The 13,580-nt window shown below is 46.7% G+C and overlaps 1 protein-coding gene across 1 annotated transcript in view; it reads left to right on the top strand.

Annotated features, from left to right (window-relative positions):
* LOC139226232 (sodium-coupled monocarboxylate transporter 1-like) overlaps positions 1-13,580 on the top strand; it is a 79,114-nt gene that overhangs the window by 15,624 nt on the left and 49,910 nt on the right. Inside the window, exons 4-5 of the mRNA XM_070856854.1 lie at positions 9,325-9,390; positions 13,052-13,103. Coding sequence (XP_070712955.1) covers positions 9,325-9,390; positions 13,052-13,103 — 118 coding nt within the window. The remainder of the gene's footprint in view (positions 1-9,324; positions 9,391-13,051; positions 13,104-13,580) is intronic.

Raw genomic sequence — 13,580 nt, 5'->3', positions numbered from 1 at the left:
GAATACGTTGTAAGTTCAACACTGAGGAAATGGATGAACATAAGAATATAAGAAATAGGAGCAGGAGTAGGCCATTTGGCCCCTGGAGCCTGCTCCGCCATCCAATAAGATCATGGCTGATCTGATCTTGGCCTCAACTCCACTTCCCTGCCTGCTCCCCATAACACTTGACTCCCTTATCGTTCAAAAATCTAACTATCTCCACCTTAAATATATTCAATGACCCAGCCTCCACAGCTCTCTGAGGTAGAGAATTCCAAAGATTCACGACCCTCAGAGAAGAAATTCCTTCTCATTTCTGTTTTAAATGGGCCATCCCTTATTCTGAAACTATGCCCCCTAGTTCTAGATTCCCCCACGAGGGGAAACATCCTCTCTGCCCTGTCAAGCCCCCTCAGGAGGCCATTTCGGCCCATCGTGTCCATACCGGCCAACAAGAGGCTATCCAGCCTAATCCCATTTTCCAGCTCTTGGTCCATAGCCCTGTAGGTTACAGCATTCAAGTGCACATCCAAGTATTTTTTAAATGTGGTGAGGGTTTCTGTTGCGTATGCAATAACTCAATAGGCTTAGTACCGTGAGCTCAATCAGGTGCGACCTGACTTTACTTTATTAGCTCTCAAAGTGAGGATTAAACATGGAGGCTTTCTTTATATACAAGGGCTGCACGTGTGTGCCTGTGGCCCAATGACCTCCAACGGTTGCTCCCCCTAGTGGCAGGTAAACCCAGGCATACATACATCATTCCCCCCAAGATCTTGGTATCAGTCCTACTTACAAATTGAGACGGTCTGGGGCTTTCTGCTCCCTGGTTGATCGTCTTAGTTCAATTCCAGACCTGGGTGAGCTCTCCGAGTCATTCATGACTTGAGGCTGGGTAGTCGATCTGATGGAAGTGGCAGTGTCCATGTCGGGGATTGAAGGTCCAGATTCATTGACAACAGCAGGGTCTTCTGATGGCTGAATATGAATCGGTTGGTCATTGATGGTGTCTTCTTCAAGCTGTTCCGGTTTGTCTGTGTGCCACAATTTCGTCTGATCAATGTGACTCCTGCGTGTTTTCCCATTAGTGAGCCTGACAATAAGCACCCTGTTACCCTCCTTGGCTGTAACAGTGCCAGTGACCCACTTGGGGCCTTGACCATAATTTAGCACATACACAGGATCATTAATAGAGATGTCGCGTGACATGGTAGTGCGATCATGATACCACTGCTGAAGTTGACGTCTGTTTTTGACGCGATTGTTAAGCTCAGGGTGGACAAGCGAGAGCCTGGTCTTGAGACCTCTCTTCATCAACAGTTCAGCGGGGGTCCCCGGTAAGCGTGTGGGGTCTCGTCCTGTAACTAAGCAGTATGCGTAACAAGCGAGTCTGCAAAGAACCGCAAGTTACACGTTTCAGGCTCTGCTTGATGGTTTGGACGGTCCGCTCCGCTTGACCATTGGACACGGGTTTGAATGGTGCTGACCTTACGTGCTTGATACCATTGAGTCTCATAAACTCTTGAAATTCCAAACTCGTGAAGCACGATCCATTGTCACTCACAACGATGTCGGGCAAACCATGAGTGACGAACATGGCATGAAGGCTCTTAATGGTGGCTGTGGATGTGCTGGATGACATGATTACACATTCTATCCATTTGGAATACGCATCCACCACCACCAAAAACATTTTGCTCAGGAAAGGACCCGTATAGTCGATGTGGAACCTCGACCATGGTTTGGATGGCCACGACCACAGACTTAGCGGAGATTCCACTGGTGCATTGCTTAACTGCATGCAAGTGTTGCACTGATGCACACATGACTCCAAATCAGAGTCAATGCCAGGCCACCAAACGTGAGACCTGGCAATGGCCTTCATCATCACAATACCGGGATGGGTACTGTGTAAATCCCGTACAAATCTCTTCCTGCCTTTCTTGGGCATAACAACACGATTACCTCATAGCAAACAATCTGACTGAATGGATAGTTCGGCTTTGCGACGGTTGTAAGGTTTGGTCTCATCACACACTTCCCTGGGAATGGCCAACCAATCACCACTAAGGACACAATGTTTTACAACTGATAAGATCGGATCCTGGCTGGTCCAGGTCCTAACTTGTTGAGCAGGGCAGGCAACCCTTCACTCTCAAAGGCATCCATGACCAACAGTAGGTCTTTGGGCTGTGGCATTTCCATCTCCGATGTGGGCAACGGTAAATGGCTCAATGTATCGGCACAATTCTCGGTGCCAGGTCTATGGCGAATGACATAAGCATAGGCAGATAATGTCAGCGTCCACTTCTGAATGCGAGACAACGCATTGGTATTGATACTTCTATGCTCTGAAAACAAAGATATGAGCGGCTTGTGATCGGTTTCAAGCTCGAAACGAAGCCCAACAGATCCTGGTGCATCTTTTTAACCTCATATATGCAGACTAAAGCTTCTTTCTCTACCATGCCGTAGGCTCTTTCCGGTTTAGACATGCTTCTCGATGCGTACGCAATGGGTTGTAGTTTGCCTGACTCATTGGATTGTTGGAGCACGCAACCAACCCCATGTGATGAAGCGTCACAGGCCAATACTAAACGCTTGTACGGGTCATAATGTATCAGCAATTTGTTAGAACAAAGCAGATTTCTAGCCTTCTCAAAGCCCTGTCTTGAGATACACCCCAAACCCAGTTGTCGCCTTTTCTGAGCAGTATGTGCAGTGGCTCTAATAATGTGCTCAATTTAGGTAAGAAATTACTAAAGTAGTTGAGAAGACCAAGGAACGAACGCAGCTCCGACACATTCTGGGGTCTGGGTGCATTTTTGATGGCCTCTGTTTTCGAGTCTGTAGGCCTGATGCCGGCTGCAGCAATCTTCCTTCCCAGGAATTCGATTTCCAGTGCCATAAAGACGCACTTTGAACGTTTCAGCCTGAGCCCCACTTTGTCCAGACGACGTAGAACATCTTCCAGGTTGTGCAGGTGTTTGGCTGTGTCACGACCTGTGATCAGAATGTCACCTTGGAACACCACGGTTCTAGGGACGGACTTCAGCAAACTTTTCACGTTTCTCTGAAATATGGCTGCAGCTGAGCGAATTCCGAAAGGACACCTGTTGTAAATGAACAGCCCTTTATGCGTATTGATGCACGTAAGTTTCTTCCACGATTCAACAAGCTCCTGTGTCATATAGGCCAAGTCAGATCCAATTTGGTGAACAACTTTCCCCCGGCTAGCTTTGCAAACAGGTCGTCAGCCTTTGGTAATGGGTACTGATCCTGTTTCGAAACTCGGTTGATCATAACCTTGTAGTCTCCACAAATCCCGACAGTGCCATCACTCTTCAGCACAGGAACAATGGGACTAGCCCATTTGTTAAATTTGACTGGTGAAATGACCCCTTCACGTTGGAGTCTGTCCAGTTCGATTTCAACCTTCTCCCTCATCATGTACGGAACGGCCCGGGCTTTATGATAGATGGGTCTTGCATCTGAGTCCATGTGGATCTGCACCTTGGCTCCCGTGAAGTTGCCGATGCCCAGTTCAAACAGCGAGGGAAATTTGCTCAGCACTTGAGCACACGAAGCTGCATCCACCGATGACAAAGTTTTAATATTGTTCCAGTTCCACTTTATTTTTACAAGCCAACCCCTGCCGAACAGTGTTGGACCATTGCCTGGAACGATCCACAGTGATAGATCATGAACCACCCCATTATACGACACCTTTCTGTACTGCCAATCACTGGTATAAGTTCTTTGGTGTAGGTACGCAATTTTGCATTTACTGGACTCCGCTTAGGTTTCACAGCCTTGATGTCCCACAGCTTTTCGAAAGTCGTCTGGCTCATAATTGACTGATTCGCACCCATGTCTAATTCCATAGGTACTGGCACGCTGTTCAATTTTACTTCAATCATTATCGGTTGGCTCTTTGTCAGGAACAAATGTACACTATACACTTTCTCCTCGGGTATCGCGGGTTGCATTGCCGGATCCGCTCCGGCTCGGTCATCATCTCCCACGTGGTGTGTCGCAGCACGCTTGCTGAGCTGCGGACATAGCCGCTGAACGTGCCCCATTTTCACACAGTTTCTACAAATATACTGTCTGAAATGGCACTGATGAGGCTGATGATTGCCCCACAATGCCAACAGGGTGAAATCGGATTCATGCCCAATGGCGGACTGCGAGCAGCTACAGGTTTCACAAACACAGTCAGGTAGGCCCTGCCAGGTGCAACTCTGCCAGCCGACGACACAATCTAGTGCACAGTACTTGCCGTGGAATTCCGATTCTGCGAGGATATCTGCTTTGTACTATCGACCGTGGTCAGGCAAGCCTGGGCAATCGTGATGGCCCTGCTCAGATCCAGCATCTCCACAGCTAGTAGCTTCCGCAGGATCACCTCATGGTTTATGCCTATTACAAAGACGTCGCATGGCATGTCTTCCAACGCGGCTCCAAACTTACTAGGCCCAGCGAGACGTCTCAGGCCGGCAACAAATTCCACCACGTCCTGACCCTCAGAGCGAACATGCTTGTAAAAGCGATATCTCGAGATAATGATGCCTACTTTAGGTTTGAGATGGTCCCGAATCAGAGCACACAATTCCTCATAGGTCTTTTCCATTGGATGTGCAGGTGAGAGCAGATTCTTTATGAGGCCATAGATTTTTGGACCACAAACCGTGAGGAAAACCGCCCTGTGCCTAACTGCGTCAGCGTCTTCATCCATCTTGTTGGCCACGAAGTACTGGTCGAGGCGATCTGTAAAATACTCCCAGTCTTATCCTTCCACGAATCGCTCCAGGATTCCAACGGTGCTCATTTTTTTTTAATGTGCGTGAAAGTTCATATTGTGCCTCGTTGCCAAATGTTGCGTATGCAATAACTCAATCGGCTTAGTACCGTGACCTGACTCGACTTTATTAGCTCTCAAAGTGAGGATTAAACATGGAGGCTTCCTTTATATACAAGGGCTGCACGTGTGTGTCTGTGGCCCATTGACCTCCAACGGTCGGTCCCCCTGACCTCCGACGGTCGCTCCCCCCGGTGGCAGGTAAAGCCAGGCCTACATACATTACAGTTTCTGCCTCTACCACCCTTTCAGGCAGTGAGTTCCAGACCTCCACCAACCTTTGGGTGAAGAAATTTCCCCTCAAATCCCCTCTAAACCTTCTACCAATTACTTTAAATGTATGTCCCCTGTTTGTTGACCCCCCTCTGCTAAGAGAAATAGGCCCTTTTTATCCACTCTGTCCTTCTCTGAACTGCCTCCAGTGCAAGTATATCTCTCTTTAAATAAGGAGACCAAATGTACACAGTACTCCAGTACTCCTGATGGTTCCCACAAACCGGGTAGCAGGAGAAATACCCCCTTTGTTCCTGAAGGACACAAGACCACTATTCAATAACCAGGACTGAAATACTGCTGGTAGTGTGAAACTTTCAGTCATTTCATCTAATGCAATTATTCTGATGCTTCACCTACTTTTTCAGAATGATCTATCTGATGAGCTTGATAAACAATCTAACATCTAACTGTTTTGTACATTTGCTTTCATTACCATCCTAAGTTGTCTACATTAGAGGCTACAGGCTTGAAGGGCAGGGAATACTGACCTTGGATATGTTGTCTTGCAATGTTTGTTCATTTTAATTTGCAATTTTCTACCCATCTGTAAACTAACCATCCAGTAATGGTTTCTGGCTACTTTACCATGACATCTTGTTGTTTAGTGCTTCCAAATTATCTTAAATTAATCGTATAAAGTTCTATCAAACTGCCTCCAATTTATATTAAATATTGCAGAACTTCATATTTTAAATCCATGTGACACAATGCTGAGATTGAAACCAGGAACCAAAAGTTTCCATATAGTTATTTTGTAATTGCTTTCAGGTTGAAATATAAACATAGGATTACATAGGATCTACAGCTCAGAAACAGGCCATTTGGCCCAACCAGTCCATGCTGGCGTTTATGCCCCACTCGAGCCTCCTCTTGCCTTTCCTCATCTAATACTATCATCAGAACCATCTATTCCCTTCTCCCTCATATACTGATCTAACCGCCCCTTAAATGCATCTATGCTATTCGCTTCAACCACTCCTTGTGGTAACGAGTTCCATATTCACGCCACATTCTGGGTAAATAAGTTTCTTCTTAATTCCCTATTTAATTTATTGGTGACTATCTTATATTGTTGACCTTTAGTTTTGCTCTTCCCCACAAGTGTCAACACTCTTTCTGTATCTATATCAAAACCTTTCATAATTTTGAAAACCTCTGTTGGGTCACCTCTCAGCCTTCTCTTTTCAAGAGATAAGAGGCAGAGCCTGTTCTTCCTTTCCTGATAGATAGACCCTCGCATTTCTGGTATCCTTGTAAATCTTCTCTGCACCCTCTCCAGTGCCTCTATATCCTTTTTATAACACGCAACCAGAACTGTACGCAGTACTCCAAGTGTAGTCTACCCAAGGTTCAATACAAGTTTAGCATAACTTCTCTACTTTTCAATTGTATCCCTCTTGAAATAAACCTTAGTGCTTGGTTTGCTTTTTTATGGCCTTGTCGCTACTTTTAGTGCTTTGAGTATTATATGAAATCCCTTTTCTGCTCTACCCCACAGACTCACACCCTCCAAGTAATATATGGCCTCTCTATTCTTCCTACCAAAATGTAATACCTCACATTTATCTGTGTTGAAATTCATTTGCCAATTATATGCCCATTCTGCAAGTTTATTAGGGGCTGAAATTGCCCCTCCCAATAAGGCCTCTGGCCACCTCAAAGCGGCGGCCACGGGGCGGCGCGGAATGGCCACCGACTCTCCGTGGAGGGGCCGTCATTTTGGAAATTGCCCTTCCTCAGTTTTGGAGCGGTGTCAGGAACCGCTCCGCCCGTTTTCCTTCTGTGGCGTCCACACGCCGACTCCTTACCGACTGGTGGGAAATTGCCCCTTTCCCGCAGAAGCGGCCCCGCTGCCAATCGGTGCCCCCGACAGCTTTTGCTGTCGGTACACTCTCCGTGGCATGGTGGGGAAGGGCGCACTGCCGGGACCGCCATGCTATTTTTTTTGTCGACCGCCTACCAGGCCAGCGGATCCGGCCGGGCCGCCATCAGGCAGCCTGGCACCCCCCTCTTGGGTACCGGGCCGCTGGCCCGGCTGAAACCCTCCCAGGTGGCTCAGTGTTTGCTACTAAAGTGGCTGCAGAGTTCGCAGCGGCCCTCCCTTTTAACTGAAGGGGAGAGACGTTCTGACGCACCAGCGTGGCACTGATGACTGACAGCCTCAATTACTCTGCCCCGCCCCCACTTCCACCCCCCCTGATGAGGCCACTTCTGCCCCACTCAAACAAAATCCCCAAAGTGCTGAATTTCGACGGTTAGGCCGTCCCAATGCGTAGGGCGGCCAGAACACATCGAAACCGGTAGGTGCGCCTCGTTTCAGGCAGTGGCCAATTTCGGCCCCTTAATGTCTTCCTGTGATTTGTTGCAATCCTCCTCAGTATTGACTATCCCCCCCAATTTGGTGTCATCCACAACTTTAGAAATTGTGCTTTTGATTCCAAAGTCTAAATCATTAACATAAATTGTGAACAACAGTGGTCCCAGCACTGATCCTTGTGGAACACCACTACCCACCATCTGCCATTGTGAATAGCTACCTTTCACCCCTACTCTCTGCTTTCTGTCTTGAAGCCAGCGAGCGATCCATTCTGCTACTTGTCCCCTGACTCCACATTCTCTGACCTTATGGATTAGTCTATTATGTGGTACCTTATTGAAGGCTTTTTGAAAATCTAGATAAATTGCACCTGCTAAATTACCCATGATTATTCTCTCTGTTACCTATTCAAAAAATTCAATGAGGTTGGTCAAGCTGTACTTTCCCATTTGAAATCCATGCTGACAGTCATAATTATATTTTTGGTTTCTAGATGTTCTTCTATTTTCTCCTTTAGTAGGGATTCTGTTATGTTTCCTACCACCGTGTTAAGCTGACTGGTCTATAATTCCCTAGACATGTTCTACCTCCCTTTTTAAATATAGGTACAGATGCGACGTCCAAAATCCGGAGTTCCGGAATCCGGACACCGGTCCAATACGTGGCGGGGTCATCCGGAAACCGGAAAATGTTCCGAAATCCAGATTTCCCCTACTTGGCCGCCCGACCCTCCTCCTCCGCCCACCCCCTCCCCCTCCACCCGGCCTCCGGCGGCCCAACCAACCCCCCTTCCTCCGATCTTTGGCAACCGAACCCCTGACCTTCGACGGTCCGACCGACCTCCCCCAGCCTCATCCTGACTAACCCCCTTCCCCTCCCCCACCTCAGCCCGACTAACCCCCTCCCCCCAACCTTCGGCAACCGACCCCCCCCCGACCTTCGTTGGCCCGATCGACTCCCCCGACCTACTCCCCCGACCTCTGCCGGCCCGTCTGACCCTCCCCAGCCTCAGCCCGACCGATCCCCCCCCAGCCTTCAGTGGCCTGACCGACTCCACCCCCCGCCCCCCCCACCCCACCTTGGTCCAACCGCCCCCCCGCCCCCCCACGTACCTCGGCCCAGCCAAAGATGTTCCGAAATCCGGAACGGCCTCGATCCTGAGGTTTCCGGATTTCGGACATTACCCCTGTATTACGTTGGCTATCTGGCACTAGAACTTTTTCTAACAAATTATTAAATATGTGTCATAATGTCGCTGCTGTCTCTTCTCTAGATTCTTTTAAAATGCATGTATGTAATCTGTCCAGATCAGGGTGTTTTTTTCCTCTTTGAGTTTGATTAATTTATTTAATATATGTCCTCTTTTTATTTAAATTGCAGTTATCTCATTTCTAATCTCATCGTTTGATGTCATGGCCACCTGTTCTGTCTCCCTGGTAAATACTGAAGCAAAGTAATTATTTTATATTTCTGCCGTCTCCCTATCACTGCCTGTGGTATTATCCTGTCCTTTGCTTAATGGCCCTATTCCCATCCCAACCTTCCTTTTATTGATGTGCCTGTAAAATATTTTACTATTTTGTTTTATGTTCCTTGGTAATTTAATTTGCCTTCCTAATTGTTTTTTGACTTCTCTCCTAATATTTTTGTATTCTTCCTTATCATGCTCTCCCCTGCTGTCCATGCACTTAATGTATGTCTCTTTCCTTACGCTCAATTGTTCCCTTATGTCTTTATTCATCCATGGAGTCTCATTTGTGTTCAGCTTGTTCTTGTTTATTAGCGGAATATATTTTGCCTGGACTCTGTTGAACACAGTTTTAAATGTTTATCCTGAAATCTATGAGCAAAATTTAAATGTTGTAAATTTTTCATTTTGTTCCTACAGTATATTAATAGAAGATTTGGTTCAGCAGTGAAGTATGGAGTTACTTTTGGCTTCTTAACATACATGGTAAGTTCAGAAATAGATTTTTAAAGTACCTTAGATGTTACCTGTGCTCCTGGCTCAAAAATGAATCATTCATTGATTATATTCAGTCAACACACTTAGTTTGTTTGGGTTGACAGGATTATTTTTGAGGAATATCAGTGCCCCTCCAGTGCATCTACTGCCCAGTACTTCCATTACCTAGCCTAGCTCCCCAGCCACTCCACTAATACCACATTCTAGCTTTCCAGAGCACCCACATCTAGTATTCCAACCCCCACACCTGACATCGTACAGACCTCATTAACTCCTTCCAATTCTCCCAAACCTCTCGGGTCTCACTATTCAGGCGTATCCTGAGTTCTCCCAGTCACTAGGTTTCCCCTTCAATGCATCCTTCCTCCCAGAGCTTCCAGACATCGCATTCAGAAGGACAAGCAGCAATACTATGGAAACACCATCCCCTCCAGATTTCCCACCAAGTCACAAAAGTATACCGGTGACACCCAGCTCCAACTCTCCACTGCCTCTCTTGACCACTACCTATTCTGTGCTGTCAGGCTGCTGATATCCTGACTTATTGCTGTTCCTTCATCTTCGCTGAGTAAAAAACCTAACATCATTGTGGGAACAACATCACCAAGTAAGCATTGGAACAGCTGAGCCTGGAGATGACAAACGTATGGCTGATGGTTTCAGTGGCACATGGGTTGAGGTAAATGCAGAGGAAGGTGATATTATGGAGGTGGATGTAAGCTGTCTTTGTGATGGAATTAATATAGGATTATAATAGGACATTAGGGTTGTGGTTCAGCCTAAGACAATAGCTGGCAAGGGGGAAGGTGTCAGTGGCAAGAGTTTGGATTTTGTGGTAAGGACTGAAGACGGTGGCTTCCATTTTCCTAATGTTTAGCTGGAAGAAGCTGCAGCTAAACCCGGACTGGATGCCGGAGAAGCAGCCTGACAGCATAGAAGCAGTGGAGGAGTCAAGAGAGGTGGTGCAGAGGTAGAGCTGGCTGTCATCAATGTACATGTGGAGACTGGCCTCCGGGGCGATTTTAATCATCCTGCTCCTCCTGGCCCCACATAAATCATTTTCAATTTCCCAACTTTGGAGCCTCTTCTTCTTAACAGCTAAGTTTTACTGAGCGGAGCGTCCACACGACGCTTTGTCCAATAAGCCCTCAAAATGTCATCGGCTCCTATGTACATCAGAGGAACCCAATGTGCATAGATTATTGAGGCTCCCACCAGATTTAGGCAGAAACCTGGGCCGCCCAGCAGTGGCCCCGGTTAAAATGGGGGCAGAGCGAGAATGCTCTGTAATGTCCTTGTTTTCACGTGTGGAGGAAGTTAAAATCACCCCACTCGTGTCTGCGGAAGATGCGACTAAGGGGCATTGTGTCGTTGAGAGAGAGGAGGGGATCATGGATGAATCCTTGGAGTTCTCTGCAGGCGATGGCACAGGGGTGGAAAGCAAAGCCATTGTTAGAGATGCTTTGGCCATGATCAGATAGGTAAGAGTGGAACTGAGCTGGCCAACACAGAAGGGGCATTAGAAAAGAATAGTGTAGTTGACCATATCAAATGTTGTAGAAAGGTTGGTAAAGGCGGCATACTTTACGTCCTTACCCAATATGGCGGGTGGCACATTTCCTGCCCGTCATATTGGGGCCTTAATAATCCGAGTAGTGCCTGAAAAAATGGGCACTGCGCAGACCAATTTCTAGGCCATCGTAAATAATTCTGAAGAACAAAGAAAGGTCCAGGGCCATATTGATATGACAATGAAATAGATTTAGGACAGAGAACAGAAGAAACTGTTTTCTACACGGAGGGTTGTGAGGCTATGGATTGCACCACCAGAGTTAGTGATTGAAGACCATGGGCTCGAATTTCCAGAGGGTTTCTCTTGATTACCCACTGTAAGATCAGAGGAAACCCCATAGAAACAGCTTAAATTTTAGTATTGGGTTTCTAAAGGGAGCAGATAAAAGGTTTTTCTGGTAGGGTGGCGCCCATGTCCTCCCTCGACCCCATATATGGCAGGCTAGGCAGGCACCTGAGTTTCTGGCAGTATGAGATAAATGGACAATCGAGATGTGTCTGTGGTGATGTGGGGATCCACTGGCCCGCTGTAAATGAGGTGCCCTCCCACCGACCCCTCATACTCTCGTAAAATCAGTGCTGGGGGGCACCGGTGGTGGGCTGTGGGGGGGCGGGGGGGGATCCTGGTGTAACCTCCGAGATCTTGGTCTGTGGACTTTTGGGTCCATTGTTTCTAAGTCAGAAGTTTGTGAGCTTGAACCCCATTTCAGGACTTGAATACATAATCTAGGCTAACACTCCAGTGCAGTACTGATGAAATACTGCATTGTCAGAGGTGCTATCTTTCAGGCGAGACAGTAAATAGAGGCTTCATCTAACAACAAAGATCCCATGGCACTATTCAATGAGTAGAGAGTTCTCCTATTTTCCCAGCTAACCTTCCTCCCTCAGCCAACACGCCCAAAAACAGATTAACTGATCATTTTCTGATTGGTGCCTGTCTGGAATCTTACTGCATGACAGATGGCTGCAGCATTTGCCTAAATCACCACAGTAACAGCACTCCAGAAAGTAATTGTTTGAAGCACTTTGACATTGTAATGTATGCACCTGTGAGTGCGGTTCAGCCCGACTGCCTGCCTCTCTTCCGCGGTTACATCCGAGCCTGGGTGTCCCTGGAGATGGAGCACATGGTGTCCACCGGTACGCTCGCGGCCTTCCGCGAGAGGTGGGCGCCAGAGGGACTGGAGTGCATCATCACCCCCCGGCAACCACATTTCAATTTGAACCACAATATCTAAAGTTTAATTTGTTTAAGTTTGTCGGTTTTAGTGTCCCCCCCCCCCACCTTTTTGCCAGGGGGCACTTGTATAATTTGTGTTTTTGGTGCCCTCAGAAAACAAACAAAAAAAACAAGGGGGCACTTGATTGAAAGTTTTTGGAGTGTGACTCCCCCCCCCCCACTTTAACCAGGGGGCATTTGATTTACAGGTGCAACTAAAATAGTTGTAGAGCTGTTGCATTGTGAGTGGATTAGCCAGTCATGTGATGTTCACAAGACTCAATAAAACCCCAACCAGTTGTATTTAGGTAATCCACGATGAGGTATGCAGTTGTGAGCCTAGTGGATGAACTGGTAATGTGTAGTGTGATTGTTGAACCTTTGTTAATAAACCAAATAGTTCTTAATAGCAATGTGTTGCTATGGATTCTTAAGCAAAGAACCCATGAAGCAGATACATTACAGCCATGTTTCTGAGAGATGTGCTAAATAAATGCAAATCTATTCTTCCTTCTTAATGGTTGAGTTGACTTTAATGGGATTTAAATCAGGCCATTACCAATTACTTTCAATAGAACATTTGTAATATAATATCTATTGGGATGAAACTGTGGTCTAAAGTAATACTGTACATGATCTGATTAGTTTGTCCTATTGTGCCAAATTGTATAGTGGTAAAATCAGTTTAAGATTTTTAATATAAAGTAACTTGCCATAGTTACAGTCTGGCTTTGACTATAATGAGAGATAATTATCCAGCACGTGTTACATGGTTGTGAGAATTTTGAGCATAAGATTCATTGTGAGTAAGATTACTTTCAATAATTTTTAATAAGTTGTTTGGCTGTCTTTCAGGTTATTTATCTTGGCATTGCCACCTATACACCAGCATTAGCACTCAGTGAAGGTAAGTTGAGCAATTTTTCATGATAGTTACCAGTTACAGTTCAATGTTGTTGTAATGAGGAATTCTTCTATTTGCACTAGATCTCCACCACATGCATTGTTACCATGTACACAGCACTGCCCCAGGGCTCTGCTGGAGAACAAAGTGCTGGAGTGATGTGGCACCATGGAAGCCCCTTTCGACAGTGGCCCCCAAACCTAAGATGGCAGCCACCTGAGCTTGTGCTGTGATGGAAGCTGTCAGATTTGTCATGAGGTATTCTACCATCGTGCGTTCCACTGTGTCGCTGATGGTCCAGGCTCATCGCTGTTAAAGCTGGATTCCTCCATGCATCACAACATTGTGTGCAAGCTCTCCGGCAGGCTGCCCAGTGCACCAAGCATTTCCTGGGTTACGTAGCGTCCTCTCCCCATAACCCAGCTCCTGTGCACTTGGGCCTGGTGAGTCACCACATGCTCATCCCTCCTCTAAGGTTCG

The sequence above is a fragment of the Pristiophorus japonicus genome, chromosome 16 (genome assembly GCF_044704955.1).
Source record: "Pristiophorus japonicus isolate sPriJap1 chromosome 16, sPriJap1.hap1, whole genome shotgun sequence".
NCBI lineage: Eukaryota > Metazoa > Chordata > Chondrichthyes > Pristiophoridae > Pristiophorus > Pristiophorus japonicus.
Note: the sequence above shows the minus strand (reverse complement) of the source record. Positions and strands in the feature narration are given on the sequence as shown.